The sequence below is a fragment of the Rhinolophus hipposideros genome (genome assembly GCF_964194185.1).
Source record: "Rhinolophus hipposideros genome assembly, chromosome: 5".
In the NCBI taxonomy this organism is placed as follows: domain Eukaryota; kingdom Metazoa; phylum Chordata; class Mammalia; order Chiroptera; family Rhinolophidae; genus Rhinolophus; species Rhinolophus hipposideros.
This window is the reverse complement of record NC_138051.1, coordinates 74764970-74787082: the sequence shown is the minus strand read 5'-3', so window position 1 is coordinate 74787082 and position 22113 is coordinate 74764970. Positions and strand designations below refer to the sequence as shown.

Below are 22113 nucleotides of genomic sequence, written 5' to 3'. Positions count from 1 at the left end.
GTTCTGGAAAGCCATGGCAGCACCCTCAGGAGAAAGTTGGCAGCAGTGAGACATTGTGTTTCCCAAGGTGACAGTTATAGAAGAGACAATGTGAATTGGGAAGGTATTACTGAGGCTTATTGCCTATGTAATCTATTCAGTTAAAAGGATTTATTGAGTGCCCATTCTTTGGCAGACACTGTTCTAGAGGCTGTGACCAAAACAGGTAAACACCTCCACTCTCATGGAGCTGACTGTCAAGTGCAGGGCAGTGACCACAAAATTAACTGGCCAAATGTATGGTAGATGATGACAAGGGCAACACAGGAAAACAGAGCCGGAATGTAGGGGAAGACGTGGTCTGCAAGTTTAGAGGGTTCAGGGGCAGTCTCTCCGGGAAGGGGACATTTGAGCAAGACCTGAAGGAGGTGAGAAAATGAGCCATGTGGATATAGCCAAGACACTGAAAAGGATTTTGAGAGAAGGAAAAAAAGAATCCTCTCCGCCCCACTGCAGGCATTAGAGCTGGGCACCCACTGTCCTGTTTCATACACACACATTCGCTCGCACCGCAGCTCTAGTGCACAGGCCATTTGCAGGCTGCTTCCTCATTTGCTAGAGCAAACATTTCCCCACACTTTTTCGCAGTCTTTACGATTATAATATTAATAGGCACATAATATTTGTTTAGATCGGTGTATAGTGATTCCTGAGACCCAGCCCCTATTGTTGGTGGTTTCTTGATATTTTTCCCAGTAGCAGAGAAGCCTACAGTGAATATCTACTTGTCAACAGTTTTTTTTTTTTTCTAATTTTTATTTGGTTGCTTCATTTCCTTAGGATAAACTCCCAGAGGGGAGAGAACAGAGTCAAAGTGGATGACGATTTCTGTGGCCTTTGCTACATAATTCAGAGTTATTTTCCTAAGGGGACTATGTCTATTTCTAGCTCAAAGACCCAGTCTGTTAAAAATTTGGTGCCTACCACAAGTCATTTTTAACTCCTGATAACATCCTCCTGGTTCCCCCAGAGTCTTTCACATGAAGATAAACACCAATAGCTAGAAAGAGCCAGACTGCCTAGGAGGGGGAGACCTCGGGGTGGGAGAGTTGGGAGGGTCCCCCACCCGGGCCAGACACAAAGCTGAGGGCTGCACTCACGTGAGCTCTGGGTAGACGTTATCCAGGTACCAGCGGAAGGATTTGCAATTCATCTTCTTCCTCTGCTCGATCCTCGTGGCCACACTGAAAGAGGAGGCCCAGCTCAGGCTTTGGCCAGCAGGTGAGGAAGAAGCCCCGGGACAATGGCCAGGGCCCCTTCCCAGGCCCCAGGAGGCCGGTCCCCTCTTCTACCTAGCCCAGGAGGGCCAGAACCAGGAAGCTGGTTCTGAGCCTGCCCTTCAGCCTCGGCCACCTGCCTGAAGTCATTCTCTGCCCCGCAAGTTCACCACAGGTCTCCTGGCCATTCCTCATTTCTCTCCTCAAATTCCTGCTTCACCTTTCAGGATCAGCCCAGCCGGCAGGGGGGCATGCTTTCTTCTCCTCCTCATTCCTTGGGACCTCAGTTAGCATACCACCACCGGGTCCTTCTTTCCACAGGGAGCAGACCCTAAGTGAACTCGAAGTTTTCCTTTCCTGCATTGCAGTTTAGCAGAAAGGGGGCTAACAACAAGAACAGGTTTGTGTTTCTTTTTGGTTTTTTCTTGTTTTTTCTAAAGATTTTATTGGGGAAGGGGAACAGGACTTTATTGGGGAACAGTGTGTACTTCCAGGCCTTTTTTCCAAGTCAAGTTGTCCTTTCAATCTTAGTTGTGGAGGCAGCTTGTCGTCAACCTTGTGGTTGAGAGGATGCGCTCCAAACAACTGAGCCATCCGGGAGGCAACTAAGCTCAAGGTGCCGAGTTCAATCTTAGTTGCAGGGGGTGCTGCCCACCATCCCTTGCAGGACTCGAGGAGTTGAACCGGCAACCTTGTGGTTGAGAGCCCACTGGCCCATGTGGGAATCGAACCGGCAGCCTTCGGAGTTAGGAGCATGGGGCTCTAACCACCTGAGCCACAGGGCCGGCCCCCAAGAACAGGTTTTAAAGGTCTTTCAGGAATACTGGCAAATCAGAACCATCTGGTGTATCGGTGGACACTGCAGTTTGCTCTCCTCACCTTCCTCAGCTGCACTGACTATAATGGCCACTGACAGAAGTCCTTCACTGCCTCTCTGAGCCTCAGTTTCTTCTCCAGTAAACTGAAGACATGACCGCCCAACTCAGAAGGTTTTTATGAGAATCAGATACATTAAGGGACATAAGTGCCTGGCACAGGGGAGGTCCTCAGCAAATGGGAAGTCCCCACTAAAAGAAATAGTGACATAACTCTTTTTTTTTTTTTTAGGGGATTAGTATGAGTAAATAGAGGAGGAAAGATTCATTGATGATCATAAGAATGTTTTCAAACTTTTCTGACCACAATCTTTAGTAAGAAATAAATACATCTTACATTGTGACCGAGTTTACCCACGTACATATGCGTATATAGGTAGACACACATATACGTATAACTGAAATAAGAGTTTCACAAAATAATACTACCCTTCACTGCAACTAACTGTTATTTTCTATTCTGTTCTGTACTAATTTATAGGGTTCTAGTTCTCTATTTATCACTTTTTAAAAGGCTGGTCACAACCCACTAAGTTGATTTCATTACCAATCTGCATTTTGAAAATGCCTAGCTAGACTGTACTCATAACAGTCCGGGACAGGAAAATAGGCTAACAGATCACAGTCAGAATTTGAACAACAGGGAGCAGAGGCAAAACCCCAAGTGTTTTCTGCAGGCAGCTCATCCCTAAGTACTCCCGCAGATGTCCCTTTTCCTGCAGGCAGCTGGAGAACAGAAACTCTTTTTCATAAATGAGTCTTTGGTTATTTCTCCCCATGGGGCTGCACACCCTCACGGACCAGGGCCTTCTCTCCTCACTGCACACTCAGGCCGGCTCCACAGAGCCCAGTGGGTAAGGCTCAGTTACCAAGGAGACAGCGAGAGCTTTCCTGGTGCACAAAACGTTTTGTATTCTGCTAAGGCTGTGCTAACGTGGGTGAAGGGAGGAAACAGGTTGTTGGAGGGGCCCACCTGCCAAAGGCCTTCCCGATGGCTGAGGGCCGGGCCTCATAGTAATACTGCTTGTATTCGTCCATCCACACCTCTGCAGTACGCTTGGTATTCCTAAAAGGAGAGGAAGGAGCAAAAGAAGGTCACGGGGTGGCGGGGGGAGGTGACAGAGGTAGGGTTAGGATCAAGATCAGCTCTGTTCATGGATGAGAACATGGGGTGATGAAAATCTCAGGAGTGTATGCAGAACAAGGCTGACCGGGGTGGTATAAATGAGTACAATCTTTGTGGAGGACAATCTGTCCATATCTGTCAACTTTGTAGGTATGTATACTCCTTGACACTCCACTTCCAGGAATCTATTCTACTGATAGACCTGCATGTGAGCAATAAGGACATTTGTTCAAGAATATTTGTTTAATAAAACCTTGGCAACAACCTAAATGTCCATCAATAGAGGATAATGAACTACTTCCATGTGATGGAATACTAGGCAACCTTGAAACACAATGCCATGGTTCATATGTACTGACACAGAAGGATAACTAGGATTTGGTGTTGAGTGGTAGAGAAGCCTGCTACAGAAAAAACATATAGCATGACCCCATTTATATAAAAACACAAACCCAGACCCATGGTGTGTGTATCTTTCTATGTGCATAAACTGTATATATGAAAATGTATTAAAAGGCCTGTGGCTGGGGACGTGAATGGGCAGACACTGACCAAGTCAGGGTCAGGACATGACATCCATGATCAGTACTTGGTTCCCCGTGAGTGGGTGGCAGCTCCCAATTGGTCATTTGGCCAGGTTTCCAAGACCCTCAAGGACCAAGACAGTCAAGGCAAGGGAGACCTGATGGCAATACTCCCAACCTCACCTCTGAAAGTACCTGGAATCCAGAATGGAAGAACTGAGATGGGGGAAATGGGGAAACAGGCCCCGAGCGGTGGGTGGCTGCCCAAAGTCACATGAATAAGTGACAGAGCTGGGTCTAGAACCCTGGTGTGCTGGCTACTAGCCTGGTGCTCTTGGTGCTGCAACCTACCTGATGTAGGTGAGAGCGTTGCCCTCAGGGAAGTTGTAGGGGTGCCGTTTCCGGAAGACGTGGCCCACCCGGCTACAGGGCACGATCTCCAAGCTCCCACCGCACATCCACACCCTGAAGGAGAGCTCTGCAGGAGATGGCAGCCATCAGCAGGGGAAAGAGCCCCTTGGCAAGTCCCACCGAAGGAAGGTGAGAAGCAGCTGGCTTCCCTTCCCTTTGGTGTCTCATTGGAGGCACATGCTGGGGTGGGAGCTCCTGGGCATGTTACGTGGGTGCACCCGCTCCTGTCATGCGCTCCTGACTGCTTACCCCATGCCTATGCACACGCACACCACCCCACATACCACTGACACGTCACACATACTCTCCACACACACACCACACACATCCCCCACATCTGAGCCCTGGGAGAGCAGTGGGGAAAGCTTTGAATGAACACCAAAATCATGAGAAGAAGGAAAATTAAATCAGATGGCAGCATCATTTCTAGCCTCTGCCCAGAAAGCCTGTCCAGACAAGAGCTAAGGAAGAACACATCTGCTCATTGGCCAGTTCTGGGCACTTGCGAGGTTGGAAAACCAGCCACCAACCAAGCCATGGGCTGCTCCAGCTGGCATCCTCCTGGCTGCCTCCTGGCCTCCGTCTTGGCCCAAGGGTCTGCAATGACAGGCTGCCATCGGTCCCTTGAGACATGCTTCCTTTTGATGGTGGTGGTGGAGCTGAACAAGCTTTTGCAGATGACTGTGGTCCCCAGTAGTGTTGGGAGATGAAAAAAGTGGCCATTCTGCTTTCCAGAAAGTGACATCATGCGTTACCCACTCTGTTCTCCACTCAGCAATCGTCACTTCTGGCAAGACCCACCTTGGCAACTGGCTGAACCTCACATAACTGTCCTCTGGTTTCCTACTTTCGTTCATATTAACCCTCCAGTTAGACACTGTGTGACATTAAAACACCCCCTTCCTTTCCCAGAAAACCCATACCTCTTGGTTTTATCTGTTTTTAATTTTTAATAAGCAAGACCATTCTGTCATGAGTTCCGTTGGTCCCTTGATCCCTCTTGTCACTCCCCAGTTGACCGTAAGGACACTCGTGGTTTCTGGCCAGGCCTGGGGGCTCCCACCTGGTGCAGCTGGTCAGAGCCTCCCAGCGACCAGCAAAGTGGGGGGTGAAGGTGGCAGGACTAACACCTCCATTCTGGCCAGCCTGTAGGCACCAAACTTCTGGATGTGGTCCACCTAGAATGTCCAGGACTGGACAGTCAGCATATCTGGCCCCACAAGCACGGTTGGCTGTGTTACTGGGCTTCCCTAAGTCTTACTGCAAACTGCCGGGTCTCCATTCCTTCTTCTGGTCAGAGCTCTGCAGCTGGCTCAGCAACGGATATTTAGAACTAGTGACAGACCTGTGGACAGAGGTCTGCATTCTGGTTCCATTTCTTCCAGATTAACCTCGTCATGCTAGTTGTCCCTTTGTCTCATCCAGCCCATGTTGTCCATAACTATTATTACTCTCGTTAGTATTAATATGGAAATAACAATAGCAGTAGTCATCCATTTCTGAGCACTTAACTGTGTGCCATGCTCTTTCTATCTGATGTCTCATTCTCAGAGCAACCATGTGAAGTCGGTATTATTATCCCCACATTTTTCATAAGGACTGTAGAGCCCGAAGATGTTAAATAACCTTGCCAAGGTCACCCAAATACTCAGTTGAAGAATTGCAACCTAAGCCTCACACTTTGTCCCACAAGCTGCACTGTTAGAACAAGATTCTTTAGTTAATTCAGCAAAATATTCCTGAGCACCTTTTGACTGTATGTCACACTGTGTTCTAGAATCCCTGACATACTAGTGAGACGACGTGAAGAACTCAGTACAATCAGAAACAAAAATACAGGTAGATAAGAAAATGGGTAGGATCCATAGTCTATCGGCTGGTAATAAGTACAATGGAGAAAAATGAAGCTGACGGGGGTCAGAAGAGGGCAAGTAGAGTTGGGGCAGAGGGCTATCCTGTTAACTAGGCTGATCAAGGAAGTTCTCACTAAAAGGGGAAATTTGAAGGAGGTGAGGAATCAAGTCATGTGGCTCTCAGGGGAAGAGCATTGCAGCTGAGGGATCAGCAAGGGCAAAGACCTAGAGGTAAGAGCGGGGCTGGCAAGGTGAAGGCTCAGCAAGGAGGCCAGGCGGCCTAAGCGGAGTGAGGCAGGGCTGAGCTGGTGGTTGTCTTATTGGGGAAGGGCAGACGACTTGAGGACTTTGGGTTTTGCTCTGAGTGATGCCGGAGACCTGGCAAGGTCTTGAACAGCAGCATAACATGGTCTGACTATGTTTTGAAAGGATCCTTAATGTGACTGACTCCCAAGGTTTTCACATTCGCCACCCCCACTCCAGGCACCCTCTGGGCTCCTTGAGTTCGGCTTTCCGGAGGGACACAGAAATAAGTTTCAGTGTGGGCATCTCCCTTTCTTCACCAAAGAAACAAAATCAAAGGCCTAAACCCACCCGCGTCAGCAGTCTCTCGGCTCAAAACTATGGCCAGCCTAGAAATTTCTTTGAATTTCTTCAAGAAACAAAACCCTCTCCGGAACCACTCCACCGTTCACCTTTCAAACTCCCCAACTACTGAGCCCTTGCCTCAGGCAGAGTTGCAGTTAGCTATTTGATCATTCACTTGTTTTTCTGTCAGTCCCAAGCCTAAAAAAAAAAGAGAGAGAGAAGAAAAAAAGAAAAGACCTCTGGATGCAAGAGAGACCCTTCGTTTCCCAGTCCTCTAATTCTTTACAGGTAACTATCTTTGCTAAAGCTCCCTTCAGGCTGAGGCTGCGGACACAAAGGCTGTCACTTAGACCTAAAACACATCAGAAGAGGTCAGAATGGAAGGGTCGCTGCACCCCTGTCCCAAATTTACTCATCTAGATGCCTGCCTGGAAATGGTTTCCGAGAGTAATTTACAAAGCGGAGAAAAATCCCATGCCTGTTTCCACTCTGACTGGTTTTGAGTTGGGATCAGGCCTGTTCTCCGCCCTACTACTCATCTGTGTCTTGTTCAGGGAAGGAGAAGAAAGACCTGCTCCTCACAGCTCAGAAACACAGACTCTGACTTAGGTTACACATCACAACACTTAAGTGGCTCTGGTCAAGGCACTGCATACACCTGCTAGACGTGGAGTTTCCTGACTGAAATCAGGATGGCAGCATCCATCTCAGTTTTTCCATCTGTCAAATGGGTGAGATACCACCAGCCCTATTTACTTCGACAGAAACCTGAGTAGGATGAAAAAGGAAACAGTGGGAAAGGGCTCTCTCCGTTAAGGACTGGGTCCACTGCGAGAGCAAGAACGGGCCTCTGTATTTACAGGCCCTGAAGTACCTGCCCCGGCTCCTGGAGACCTGTGGGATCCCTTCTCCACCCTACTCCTCGTCTGGGAGGAGTGGGATCCCTTCTCCACCCTACTCCTGAGTGGCCTGCACCACTGGGCTTCCTTCCTGCGGGGACCAGGTTCAGCCGGCAGAGGCACCAGCAGGAGGTCAGAGGTGGGAGAGTGGGGATGGGTGTTTATCCCACAGTACCCTCCGCCAGGGCACTGTGGGCTGGCTGCACATGTGCCAAGACCACAGCTCCTGTGTTCTTGAACGGAATGTCAGGGGGCGTTCTGTCCCCATCTTTCAGACCTAGGGGTGGTGACACCTCCCAGCAGTCACCAGCATAGTCCAGTACCACACTGTTCCTCGTGGTTCCCTCTATCTTGCCCACACCCTGGAAAAAAATAAGCCCTTTAATAAACCCCTTTACATTACTCACGTCAGGTGTTCCATCTGAATCTGGCCTTTATCTCTTTACCAGAAAATCTGGGAAATGACTGGCTCTTCCCTTTCCTTGTGGGGCTAGACAGTTCCTGTGGCTTCAGAAGTAGTGATAATGGCCGCCAGCACTGCGCCATGTATTTTAGCTCAGCATGTCACTTAGTACTCACAAGAGCCTTTTGAGGAAACTGAGGTTTAGGGAGGCTTTAACTTGGCCCAGGGCCAAACAACTTGTAGGTAGCAGGGCCAGGATTTGCACCCAGACCCCCTTGCTTACATTTAACTAGTAGCCACAACTGCGCGCATTCCCAGCCTTTCTGGTAAGGAAGCAACCACGTGTGTAAGCGGTGGTCCATGTCACTGTATCTTCTTCCACATACATGTCTAGCCATGTGGCCACAGGCTCCCCCCAACCACCTAATTCTGTTTTGAAAAGGATCTCTTTGTTTACTAGCTGTGTGGCACAGTACAAATTACTTCATCTCTCTGTGCCATAGTTTCTCTATCAGTAAAATGGAGATAACTGTACTTAATTCTCTCAGAGGGTCACTGTGAGGATTAAGTCCTTAGAACAGGGTCTTGCGCATAGAAAGTGTTCAGAGGTACCCATTATCATTATTGTTGTTGTTGCTATTATATTTCCCAACTTACCAAAATTCTCTCCCCCCCAGATGTCCATCTGGGCATCATACTTTCCCAAGTGGTTAAACCAGGACTTGTCAATCACAAAGATTCCTCCAGCTATGACAGGTGTCCTGGGAGCAAGGAGAGGAGAGAAGGAACAGGTGAGCTTAAGAACCTGGAAGCCCCTCTAGATGGCCCTAGGATCCCAAGCCATTTGCCCCAGAATCCCCGACTTGCAGAGTCACTGGGGTAGGGTGTCTCGCCAGCATCCTGGCCTCTGTCTTCTATGTCCCTGGGGCCCAGAATATGAGCACTTAGATTGTGTACCCTCGAGAGCATCAGCCACTGAAACTGCTCCCCAGCAGCCTCCCCGGCCCCTGACCCAGGGAATGAAGGGCTTTCCCCAAAGCTCACAGCGGCCCTGACCTTATGGGCTTGGTGGGGTCTGTCCGGATAATCTTTTGCTCCAGCGGGATCTGCTCCCACTTGAAATGCAGGCTCCAGTCGAATCCTATGGGACAGAGCAGGGTGAGGATGAGGCTCAGGGAAGAGCCCACTGGGTGCTGTTGCCCCCTCAGTCTGCTACCCGTCAGAGTCTCCCTTGATCCAAGTCCAGCTCACAAAGGGCCCTGGGCAATTCACGCAGTCATTCCTTCATTCAGAATGAGACAGGTCCCTGCCCTTGTGGAGTTACACTCTACTGGATAAGACAGAAACTACAAAGATAAGTCAATGACTGGATGTGTCACTTGAGGATAAAAAGTGCTAAATAAGAAAATAAAGGAGGAGTGTCCATGCTATTCTAGTAAGGGCAGTCAGAAATGGTTGTCTGATGAGGAGACATTTAAGTAAAGAAATGAATGAATGACTGATCCATGCAGATATCTGGGGGAAAGAAATTCCAGGCAGGGGAAACAGCAAGTGCAAAGGCCCTGAGGTGACTTCCCAAAGGAGAAGTGCCTAGCTCCCTTAAGAATCCCACTCAACTGCAAGATCCAATTAACGGCTATGTACATTTATTGGAAGTCTAGTCCTCAAATACAAAATCCCCTCTGCTCACTAGCTTCCAGCAATACATTCTCCAGAGCAGCCTGTCCAATAGAACTTTCTGCCATGATGGACATGGTTTATATCTGCTCTGTCCAATATGGTAGTCACCAGCCACTTGTGGTTACTTAAGTATGGCTCGTGAAACTAAGGAACTGAATTTTAAATTTTATTTAACTTCAATTAGTTTACATTTAAATAGCCAAATGTGGCTCTTGTCTACTGTATTAGACAGTACAGTTCTAAAGTTTAGACCAGAGTTGTCCAAAAAGGATATAATATAAGCCCAAAATGCAAGTCACATATGTCATTTAAATTTTTCTAGTAGCCATATCAAAAAGTAACAAGAACATAGGAAATTAATTTGAATAATACATGTTTAACAAAATATATCCAAAATATTATCATGTCAACATGTAATCAATATAACAAATTATTAATGAGATATTTTACATTCTTTCACACTAAATCTTCAAAACCCGATGGGTATTTTATACTTACAGCACATCTCAATTCAGACTAGTCACATGTCAAGAGTGCAATATCCAAACATGGCTCATAGCTGCTGTATTAGACAGAAATGGTCCAGACCATTTCCAGGGGGTCCTTGTTAGGAATTCATACGAGGTTGAGGGCTCCCCGTCCCTCACCCCAAGATAGCTGTCACATCATATTCTTCTGCCAGGCCTTGGCCATGGTCCCTGGGCTGGCGGCATTTGGAAAGGATGTTATCAGTATTTGAGGCGGGCAAAAGACTAGCTTAGCGCCACTACTGATTGTGCCAGGAGCCTGCAACTGCTGTCTCTGGCCCTTTGTCCGCAGCCCCAGGGCTCCGGGTGATCCCTTTCATTTTCTGGAGGTAAGGGGTGGAGTGGGCTGGGGGTGCGGAGTGAGATGCTCTGGCACAGCTGGGAAGAAGAGCACCAAACCAGCGCTGTTGCCAGCTCTCACCTGCCTCCTTTCTGGTCTAGAGCCCCTCCCTTGGGAGCAAGACCCACCTCCACGAAGGTCAGCTGATGCAGCAAGGTAGGCAAAATTATCCAAACTGATGACATCAATGATGGGGCTTACCACACGGGTGTGGTCCTAGGAGAGGAAATGTGACATGGTGTGAGGCAGGGACCTTTTGAAAAACGGCTCAGCAGCCTGCTCTGGGAGGAAGGGTTCTCCAAGGCATGGGGCACTGGTATTTGCTGCAGGACAGGTCAGGGTCCTGGGAGATTTATCACCACATCTAAGCTCTTGGAAGGTCCCACCTGGGTCCCATGGACACAATGTTCTCCCAGCCTCTTCCACTCACATCATCATGTTGAGCCCTGTGGGGATCTCACCTCCTCAGTGAAGCTTTCCCTGATTGCCTCAGGCTGAGGGTTTCTTCCTCTTTTAAGATGCTCTCACACTTACAGTCTAGACAATTCCTGGGACAGTGAGTTAATTATATGCTGCCTGAGTTTTTCCGTGCCTGGTTTGAACTGTTGTTTTATTAGGTGTTGTTTACTTTTGTAAATGTTTGGATTGAGTCTTCCCAACTGGGTCACCAGCAACTTGAGGGCAGGCATCCTGCAATCGCTGTGTAACCTGGGTGTTACTCCTCTCATGCCACATTTCCTTCAAGGTCAGACTCACTAGTCCCTTCATCACCTCCCTGACACAAATCCACCTCCCAAACATTGCTGGGTAATGCCGATTTTACTAAAGCTTTTTTTTTCTTCAGTGGTGGTGGTAGATGTCATGTGTATATGTCATATACCACATGAGAAACTTGTCTGCTCTCCACCAGCCTTCTCTTCTCTCTCCCTCCATGGAGGGACATGGGATAGAGCCTCTTCTTTCTCTCCTTTCCCCACATTCTGCGCTCAACCTCAAAATCCTTTTATCTGCTCCTTAGAATCTAGCTCTGCCCCTCAATTCACACCCAGTCTCAGGCCAACAAAAGTCTGGGAGGTAGGATCAGGGCACACCATCCATGGTTTCTCTGTAAGGAAACATTATCCTTTCTATAGACTTTTTGGTATTGAGATATAATTCACATTTTATAACAATTTTATGAGCTATAATTGTTGCACTATAAAACTTACCATTTTAAAGTGTATAATTCCTTGATTTTTAGTATAATCACAAGGTTGTATAGCCATCACGACTATCTAATTCCGGAATCTTTTCATCGCCCCAAGAGAAACCTTGTACCTATTAGTAGTTGCTCCCCATTACCCCCTTCCTCCAGCCCGTGATTACCACTAATCTTCTTTCTATTTCTATGGATTTGTTTATTCTGGACATTTCACATAAATGGAATCATATAAAATGTCTTTAGTGACTGGCTTCTTTTACTTAGCAAGGGGTTGTCAAGGTTTGTCCATGTTGTGGCATGTGTCAGAACTTCACCCCTTTTCATGGCTGAATAATGTTCCATTGTATGAATATATCACATGTTGTTCACCCATTCATTGGTTGATAGACATTTGGGTTATTTCTATGTTCTGGCTATTCTGAATAATACTGTTCTGAACACTTGAGTGCAAATGTTTATGTGGAGTATGTTTTTATTTCTCCTGGGTATACATCTAGCAGTGGAATTTCTGGGTCATATGGTAACTCTGTGTTTAACTTTTGAGGGACTGCCAGACTAGTTTCCAAAGGGCTGCGCCGTTGGACATTCCCACCAGCAATGGATGAAGGCTCCTATTTACTCACATCCTCATCAGCACTTGCTACTGCCCATCTTTTCGATTATAGCAATCCTAGTAGGTGCCAAGTGGTATCTCATTGTGGGTTTTTTCCCCCTTGCATTTCCTTAATGACTTACTAATGTTGAATATCTTTTCATGTGCTTCTTGGCCATTTGTGTATTTTCCTTGAAGAAATGTCCTTTCAAATCCTTTGCCCATTTTTAAATTGGGATATTTGCCTTTTCAGAGTTGAGTTGTAATCATCTCATTCTTTCTCCCATCTGTCCAAATCCTCCCCATTCCAGAGAACAGCAGGCACATGGTAGGGACCCTGCCCTCCTCTCTCCTGGAGAATGCCATCCTCTCCTCCCTCCCTCTCGGGCTTCCTAGCCTGACCTAAAGCCCTTCCCACCCTCCAGCACAGGAGCCTGCCTCTCCCGGGAGGAAAACAACAGCATCCATCCACAGTAGGAGCTTTATAGCTCACCAGGCATTCATCCAATTTAAATCTCAAATCTCAAACAACTGGGTGGGACGAGTATTATACTCGTAATTATCCCCATTTTCAGATGGGAAAGCTCAATGAGGTGAAGTCACTTAGGAGGTAGCAGATCATTTTGGCTCCTACTCTGCCTGCCAACGTCAAAAATGGTTCCTACAGCCTCCTGCCAAGAATGTGACAGGCACATTCCTAGGCACACAGCTCCCCTAGGGATAGACAGACTCACTTCCTTCACCCGCTGCAGCATAGGCTGCAGCCACTCGGTGTTCACTTCACAGTGGCTGTCCAGAAAGGTGAGGACAGCGGCTGAGGCCACATCTGCACCTCGAACTCGGGACCGGATCAGCCCTGCAACAGGAGTGGACAGAGATTGGTGCTGAGCCAATTAGCTTCCCATCCCTCCCCCCCAAAGCCTCAAGGCTCTCCGCCGCTTCAGGGGTTTAGGTCTCCTCAGAGTTATTGTGATTGAATTCTACTTTGTACTTGTCTATTTCCTCCCTCCCTCTCTCTCTTTCTTTCTCATCCATCCATCAACCATCATTACTCCCAAGGTCATTCTCTGAGTGCCTTCCACGTATCAGATGCTGTTCTGGGCTCTGGGGACACACTGGTGGACAGAATTGAGTGAATAGAAATTGCAATAAACTGTGGTTTGGTACCAAAGGAGAACCAGAAACCAAAACTCTTACCCCACCCCCTATTCTCCGGGAACCTCAGGGTGGTCTCCTCAAAGTGCACCATCTTGTGTGACATGCTGAGAATCTTCTGGATTAGGACAGGCTGCAGTTAGCATACAGCTCCTTCACTCCCCTTAAGCATGTATTTAACCTCTCTGAGCCTCAGTTTCCTTACTGAGAAGATTCAGAGAGAGAATCATCTCTGCTTGTTGGGGAGAGCACCTGGTACGCAGGAGGCCTACGGGTGCTGCCTTCTGCTCTGCTTCCGCTCCTGCCTCCCACAGTCTTGCCCAGGTTCACTGACCATCAAAGAATGACCTTGCTTTTGCCAGCTCCCTGGTCAGGGCTGGGGAATGACCTGGTCAGGAGAAAGGACGCAGCTGGTCCTGCCCCTTCCAGAGCAGCCACTGGTGTCCTGTAAGCTGTGGGGTCGAATAGGCCTACTCTAAGAGCTCAGAATACAAGTCACTTCTTGGAGAGATTTCCCTGGCCACACCTCTGCCTGGCATTCTGCCTCTATCCATCTGATTATCCACCTATCTGTGCAAAAGTCCATCTGTCCCATCTTTTCACTCCATAGGTAGCTATAAAGCACCGAATTTAAACCCCCTTAATTTAATTGCACAAATTTACATCTATGTTAGGCAAAACCCCAGGGAACAGTATATTCCCAGACCTATGGGCACCTGCAATCCAATAGAGTAAGACCCCACTTAACATCGTAGGTAGGTTCTGTGCCTTTAAGTGAAATGACATATAATAGAATCAATTTTACCACAGGCCAATTGAGATAAGCAAAAATTAAGTTCCTACAGTATCTCATCGATGTTATAATGAAACCACGTTATTCGAGGACTTGTACCTGGAAGAGATTTCTCTCTGTCTCCTTCCATTCCAGTATGAAGGCCCCCTGGGCCTGACTGGTCTTTCTTAAGTATGCCCATCACATGTCTCCCTCTCTCAGACCTTCAGTGGCTCCCTACCATCTGCCTCATCAAGTCGAAATGTCAGTCTCTGGCTTCCAAGGTCCTCTGTCATCTACTCTGTCATCTACTACCTGTTGCTCCTGCTGACTAGGCCTGGGCTCTCCTGGGAAGGGAGAGCAAGTAGAGGGAGGTGAAGAGACTGGGCTCCAGGGTGAGCCCCTCTCCCTGGAGTTGGAATCCTAACTCTTCTCTATACATCCCTCCGGGGAAATCACTGAACCTCCTTAAACCCCAGTTTCCTTATCTGCAAAACGGGGACAATGGGCTGTTCTGAGGACTGAACGTGAGAATGCAAACAAAGTCAATGGCTGCCAAAAGATGAGCACTCAGAAGGAGGGCTATTGGTGTTCTACGTGTACTCACGCCTGACCCAAGCCTCTGCGTGCAGAGTCTGTGAGCCTGGAATGCCCTCCTGTGCTCTCCTGTGTCTACAACCCCCCACCAAATCAAGGCCTACTTCCTGATCTCTCCCTGATCACCCCCTCTTTTTCTGCACCCTCTGCTCTGCTCTCCATTCTCCCATATAATTACAACCAGCCTGTGGCTTCGGTCGATTCTGACTGCTTGGCTACCTCACTGACTCTCCGAGGGCAGGGGCTATGTTCTGTACTTCTTTTATGGCGCCTGGAGTGCCAAGCACAATCCTATGCCATAGCTGATGCTCAAAACATCACTTAGTTGGACGTGAGGTTTCATCTGCTTTATACTAACCTTTGATTTTCCCAAAGTATTTCCATATAGCCTGTCTCATTTTATCCTTACAATAACTGTGCAAGGCAGAAAGGGTACTATGATTATCCCCATTTCTGAGAAGAAACAACCAACTTGCCTGCAAGCATGCTGTGATAGGGGCCAACCTGGGGATAGCAGGAGGGTCTTTCCACAGACCTTGGTCCTGGCCACCAGGAATGCAACGGGACCATGCTGGCTTGGTACGACACGGGGCCCAAGGGAAGCCAGAGGTGCAGAGGTCTAAACCAGAATGGGTCTACGGTGGCACTCAAGGTCCAAGAACGTACCTTCCCGCCGGTCATTGCGCAGGCACTTGACCTTGGGGATCCTGGTCAGGAGCAGACAGTCTTCAGCTGAGGGTGGAAAGAAGGAAGCTCACTCAGATATGAGCATCAGACCACAAGTGGTTTGCCCACTATTGGTACTGCCCAGGAGCTGTGCCAACCAGGCCAAAGGAAAAGGCTGGGGATGCCTGGGGGAGCACGATCATCTCCAGCGGCCAAAGGATTGCCTGTCCCCCACTCCCAGACCAAACTAAAGCTTGCCTGTACTTATGGCATTACTCTCCAGGGCACCAGAGACCACCAGCAAGCACCATCACCGTCCAAAACCCACGGAACTAGATCGAAGGGATGATCTTCTGACCATTGCAGTTATAATAAGGAAGATTGTAATAATGAGGTTTCAAATGTTTTAAAAATGTCATCTCACTGGTGTCCCATCAAAGCAACACCACTGTTTCCCCTCCTTTGGCACCAGGGAACAGTGCCACAGAGGGCACCTAGAAAAGCCTGAAGAGCCCAGTGAGGGCCAGAGGTCAGCCTGTGATGGCCAGGACAATGCTTGCTCAGCACACTGGGGAAATGGGGGTTTGCAAAAAAAGAAGGTGGATACTTACGATCTGAACTGAAGTCATCCACTAAAATGATCTCCTGGATCAGGTTGGCAGGAGTTCGGTTCAGGACACTGGAGCAGTGATGAGGACAGAGCAGCCCAGATTTAGGGGCCAACTTTCATTGATCTCTCCCTGCCATGGGGGTCCCCCCCCACCCAGCCTGGGGGCCAGCACAATGGCCACCACCAGCTGCTTACAAACCTCCCAGGCCCTGGTCAGGGCCGAGGGGCAGTGTGTGCCTCAGGCTCTCCCAAGGACTGGGTGACCCTTGCTGCCTAGATACGCAGGCACTTGAGACCCACCCCAGGTGTGTGTGGGGGGGCCTGCCCTAGCCTCGTTGTCCAGGCAGGGCCTATGGCTGCTCTGGCTACCTGCCTGGGAGCCACCCCAGCTGGATTTGAAGCTGCCCGCCAGGAGAGCTCACGAGGCTCCTTCTGGCCTGATGGGTTAGGAGGGGCCTTTTTAGGAAGCCCGTCGACTTTTTCCTTCCCACTGTCCCTCCTCTTTGTCACTCCTTGGGAAAGGAAACCCAAGCTTCTTTAATACCTGGAATACCACTGGGCAATCCTTTCCAAATCCTTTCCTTATTATCTAAGTTCATTAAAGAAGTGGGGTGAGTGGGAGTTAAACTCGACCACAGGGCCAAGCACAGGAGGACAGAAGGGGCACCTCTCCCTGAACCACCGACAGGCACCTACTGGGCTGGCTTCCATCTGCCTGGGCTCCCTCCATGCCCGTCTCTTCCTCTCTCGGTTCCCGACCCCTGCACTTCTAACCTCATCCTGGGGACTTGGGCTGTGCATCTCGCTAACAGTTGGACTTCCGGGGTCTCCCTGACCCTGATTCACCAGTCCCAACTTCTCAGTAGGCAGAACTCTCCCTCCCAGTGCCCACTGGTCTTCACCCCATGTGGCCACAGCACCTGACCTCAATGTCCTTCCCTGCCAGGGGCTCAGCAGATCACCCCAAGGCCTTGAGGAGCAGCCCCATTTAGGTGAGGGGCCCGATGCAGGGCTTACCTCTTCACCGTGCGCAGGAGGGTAGAGCGGGCTTCATTGTGGAAGGTGATGATGACACTGGTGGCCGGCAGGTCCACAGAGTAGGACATGGACGGACAACTGAGAAGGGAGCAGAGAGGTCAGAGGGCAGCGTCCTCAGGGAAGAATGGAGGCTTCTCTTTGTCCAGCCTGCTGCCCCCTGGAATACCTCTGTGGGACAGAGAAGGCAAGCCTGAAGCCAGGAGTGGGCCCTCCATGCTTTCGCTCCACCCCACTCGGGCCACCCAACCTGGAGACACCACAGGCTGGGGGACCTTCCCGGACTGGGAGGCTCTTCACCACAGACCTAGAGCCCTGGGAGCCCCATGATCCCTGCAGGGTTTAGGAGGGCTCTGCTGTGTGTAGTTACCGTACCAGGCTCCAGCACCCAGTCCTGGACCAACAGACAACTCCCTGCCTGATGGAGCAGCCAAGAGACAAAACAGAGGAGGGGGAGAGGGAAAACAGCTTCTCTTTTGTCTCTGACACCCTGTATCTCCTTCTTTCTCTTCTACAGGCTCATGACGTTTGGTAGAATCTGGAGAGGAATCGCCCCCACTCCCATCCTGCTGTCCTATGAATTCCTCCCTCTCACTGCCCAACACTAACAGCTGGCTGGTGACACTAGGCAGGGGAGCAGCCTCTCTGGGACTCCTGGAAGAAACCGAAGCCTCTGAGAAGACACCAAAGGCAGTTCCCACCAGCCCACTCCCTCCCCAGCAGCTCTGTGCTTGCCGTCTCCAGACACCACATTTTGGGCCCATTGGCTCCCCCTCCTCAGGAAAGGGAATGAAAACAAGCCATTCCTGCCAGCCTTCATCCCTGCCTTTCTGCGAAGGCGGTTATTCACACTCCTGGGGCCAGCAGGAAGGCAGCCTCCACGCTGCTTTTCATGGCAATCTTCTTTATTACAATTGCTCTCTGACTATTCCAGCAGTGACTATTTTTTCATTATGGCATTCATTCCACTGACAGCAGCTTACAGCTGAATTCCCAGGCCCATTGCCTGCCCTGCAGAGTAGACTAGGTCAGACAGGCAGGAGGTCCACCAGCTTCAGATCCCCCCATGGGAGAAACCCTGAGAAGCTCCAAAATAATTCTCCTTGAGAGGGGGTGTGAGGAAGTAGGAGGGGCAGGGACATTCACCTCTGACCCCTGAAAAGCCAGGCTTCCCAAGTGCCCATCCTTTCTCAGGCATACAGAACGGGGGGTGGGGGGTGATGGGGTTGGCCTGCTGAAGTGGGGAGTGCTGGGAAAAGCAGCCACTTCCTGGGTGCTCAGCTCTCGCTCCCCACCCCCGCTACAGAATTCTAGGGTCCTAAGTCTCTGTCTCCATCTATCTGGTGCTAGAAAGAAGGGAATCTGGATTTCGATGCCCATCCTCCACCTGAGGTGGCCAACTTACTCACAACCTATCTGGAGGGTGGACTTGACCTCCTCCCATCTACACCCTCCAACCCTCTCCATCCTGCATTTCTCTGGGGTTTCTATCTATGATGATGGGGATTTATCCAGTGGCTCCCAGGGACCAAGAGCCTCTGAAGAGGTTTGTCCCATGCCTGTTCTGAGTTTAGGGCTGTGAAGCGCTCCCTTGAGGAGGGCTCCCTAGATTGAGGGCCGGACCAGGAACTAACCTAGAGTCCAGTGGAAATTGCAGCCTAGAGGGCCAAGGGCAAGAGTTTGGCTCACCCCAACATACCTGGCCCCACCATGGGAGATCCCACCCACCAAAAGCTTGTACCTCCTTTGCTCCCCCTACACACGTGTGCACACGCATACACAAATGGACATTCACACATGCACACACACACCCCTGATCTACCGTGGGCTTCTGAGAAGACCAGGCAGCAGCACTGGGGCAGGAGGGGAGGCCTACCTCATCAATACACCACTACCTTGGATTTAAAGAGTCTCATTTTAAAATGTACAAGGTCTGACAAGTAAGCTCGGGAACTTGCTGCAACGATGTTGCAAATCTTTTTTGATATCAGAGGGATTATTCATTATGAATTTGTACCAACTGGAGAAACAATTAACCAAGTGTACTACTTGGTTAATTGCTGAAAAGGCTGAAAAGGCTGGAAAGGCTGAAAAGGTTAGACGACCTGAACTTTTCGCCAACAATTCATGGCTCTTGCATCACGACAATGCACCAGCTCACAGGGAGTTTTTAGCCAATAAACAAACAACTGTACTGGAACACCCTCCTTACTCACCAGATCTGGCCCCCAATGACTTCTTTCTTTACCCGAAGATAAAGGCATTATTGAAAGGAAGACATTTTGATGACATTCAGGACATCAAGGGTAATACGACGACAGCTCTGATGCCCATTCCAGAAAAAGAGTTCCAAAATTGTTTTGAAGGGTGGACTAGGCATTGGAGTTGGTGCATAACTTCCCAAGGGGGGTACTTTGAAGGTGACCATAGTGATATTCAGCACTGAGTTATGTAGCACTTCTTCTAGGATGAGTTCATGAACTTAATTGTCCTACTTTGTATATACCCTCAAGAGAAATACTCCTTTAAGTTCCTCAGTGAAGACTGGAGAATGTTCAGAGTGGGTATGGGTGGGTGATCCAGGCCAGCCTCTCAATTCACAGATTTGGGTCAGTGGACCCTCTAGGGCCTGGGGTCTAGCTTGGCCATGGTAAGGGTTGCTCATGAAAGGTCTCCAAGTGGAGCTGTAAGGATATAACCTTGCTGGCCCCACAGTGCTGGCAGACATGAGGGGAGACTGCCCCAGGACTGACTGAGAAAGAATTTCTGGGGTCTGACTGGCTATTAGACCTGGGTGGGGGCCTTTTGAGGAGCAGGATTATTGCCGTATTTGGTAGCATGCGTGGTTTCTAGAGGCCAGGGGTGCTGGGGTTAAGGACAGGGAAGGACAGTCTGGGGCTTCCTCAACCGCACGTCCATCTCACCTTGCACAATGGACTTCAGGCACACCTCCACAAGTGACAAGAAGGTGGGAGAAGAAGGCCTCCTTCTCACCCTTATCTCACATACATCGTCCTCTGTGGAGTAACTTTCAGAAGCAAAAGCAATCTTGACCCTAGTCATTCTCACCTACCCTCACACCAGCACCAGTGTGGTACTGGGTACACAGCTGGGTCCAACACAGCCCATGTTGGCCATTCACAGCTGCAGGCACAGGGGTGGGTCAGTTCCAACAACCCCTTGCTGCCATGTTAGCTGTCTATACAGAGATCTCCAAACCAGCCTGCGTTGGTAAGGAAGCGTCCCTGGAGGACACTGAAGGCAGTTGTGAAGGTGTTTGTATTGGGGTATTAGTTCAGGCAGAGCAAACAGCATGTGTAAAGATGAGGAGGGAGACAGGAAGAGCACAGGATTGGGGAGTATTAAATGCTAGGTGAAAAGGAGCAGAGGCTCTGAGAGAAGGGGGTGGCTCGCACTTCAGGCCAAGGAGCTCAGACTGTCCTCAAAGGTGAGGGCAGGAAGAGGAAGACAGCAGGAGGCCGTCTGCATGATGGAGACATACACCAGGGCCGGGTCTAAGGGGGGGCTGATGACCCCCAAGCCAGCCACTTACAGCGAGCGGAGTCAGAGCTGGGACGAGCACGGGAAGAGCGTCCTCTATCCTGGCCAACAGCCTTCTCCACCCCCCACCCTGGGAAAACTAAGAGCAAGACTGGGAAGCATTTCTGGGAGTTTTGAGGAAGCGAGGGGTAGCGGGTAGCAGAAGAGAGGGAGGAAAGGGTGCATAGCACTCGACTGTTTGCACCATGTGGGCAGGGCTGGAGGTCCCTCTTCCCCTCAGGCACCACCAGCAGGGCACCAGGAACAGCTGGCTTGCCCAAGCCCTGGCAGGTCACTCTCACTAGGACGTCAAACTGAGGGGGTGAGGGCTTCCCTGGCCCAGGCTGGGAAGGTGTCCTTGGCCTTCCCAGGGCCTCCGGAGGTCAGTGAGGTACAGTGGAGTCAGGAAAACTGAAGGGGAGGGTTTGAGTCTCAGTGATTAGACTGAGTCCTAAGAAAATATTCCTCATTTTTTAATTCCTGAAAGAAAACAAGCTAACTGAGGTTGGCCTTCCCTCCACCTTTCTTTCTCCATTGGCACAATGGAGACCACACCTGTAATGGCGAGTGTCCCGGATGGGCCTGTCGGAGCTCAGTTTGTCGCTCTCCAGCTGGTTGAAGGCGTGCTGCCGGTAGGGGTCCTCTCCCGCCTTCAGCTGCTTGGCCGCCAGATATGCCTTCTCATCGAAGCCTCTCGAGGGCGTTCCTGTCACCTGAGACAAAAGTCAGCATCAGAGAGGCCACAGGCAGGAGGATAAGGAGCTGCTGTGTGGGAAGCAGTACTACCAGCAGGAGCGGGAGCCAACTGCAAGGCCTCATTTGTACCTGGCCCAACTCTGGGCAGATCATCATTTCCCCCACTGTACAGATGAAGAAACTGAGGCTCAAGAGCTTAAAAACAGGACCCACGTGTGGAGGATAGGGAGTATTTGGGAACTCTGTGTACTTTCTGCTCAATTCTGTAAACAAAAAACTGCTCTTAAAAAAAAAATAAAGAATACTTTTTAAAAAGCCCAAGATCAGAACTATTAAGTCACAGGGTCTGCATTCAGACTGATTGTTTTAACTGCAAAGGCTAAACTCCTGAGCACTGCTCTGTGCTCGATGTGAAGGGTGACTCTGCAGTGCACGAGCCCCCCAAAACCAGGTGTCCTGAGGTGACTGCCAAGGGGGCTGGAGGTTGCCAAGCAACCAGCAGAATGACAGTCTCCTAGGGGCAAACTTGAGCCTGACACTAGGCTACACATGAGCAATAAAACACCCAAGGCCTGGACAAGCTGCTGCACAGAGGACAAGCAGGCCCTCACAGGCTAATTCCAGAACTTCTAGAAGTCAAGTGCACAGACAATGATGCATCTTCTCAGAGACTTGTGCTTGCTGCTGAAATAGCCCCATGTTAGACCTACTGGGTTCACTGGTGCTAAGTGTCGGAGAGTGATGGATGACAGCTGCCATGGCCCAAC

At 49.7% G+C, this 22113-nt stretch overlaps 1 protein-coding gene across 2 annotated transcripts in view; it reads right to left on the bottom strand.

The window, feature by feature from the left end:
• Nucleotides 1–22113, bottom strand: part of GALNT16 (polypeptide N-acetylgalactosaminyltransferase 16) — a 77184-nt gene that overhangs the window by 7803 nt on the left and 47268 nt on the right. For both annotated transcript variants that reach the window (XM_081050046.1, XM_081050047.1), the window contains 11 exons: nucleotides 21206–21363; nucleotides 17093–17191; nucleotides 16077–16144; nucleotides 15466–15531; nucleotides 13010–13131; nucleotides 10611–10698; nucleotides 8992–9076; nucleotides 8593–8696; nucleotides 4133–4259; nucleotides 3105–3197; nucleotides 1140–1223 (listed from right to left, as the gene is read on the bottom strand). In XM_081050046.1, the coding sequence (XP_080906172.1) occupies nucleotides 1140–1223; nucleotides 3105–3197; nucleotides 4133–4259; nucleotides 8593–8696; nucleotides 8992–9076; nucleotides 10611–10698; nucleotides 13010–13131; nucleotides 15466–15531; nucleotides 16077–16144; nucleotides 17093–17191; nucleotides 21206–21363 (1094 nt within the window). The remainder of the gene's footprint in view (nucleotides 1–1139; nucleotides 1224–3104; nucleotides 3198–4132; nucleotides 4260–8592; nucleotides 8697–8991; nucleotides 9077–10610; nucleotides 10699–13009; nucleotides 13132–15465; nucleotides 15532–16076; nucleotides 16145–17092; nucleotides 17192–21205; nucleotides 21364–22113) is intronic.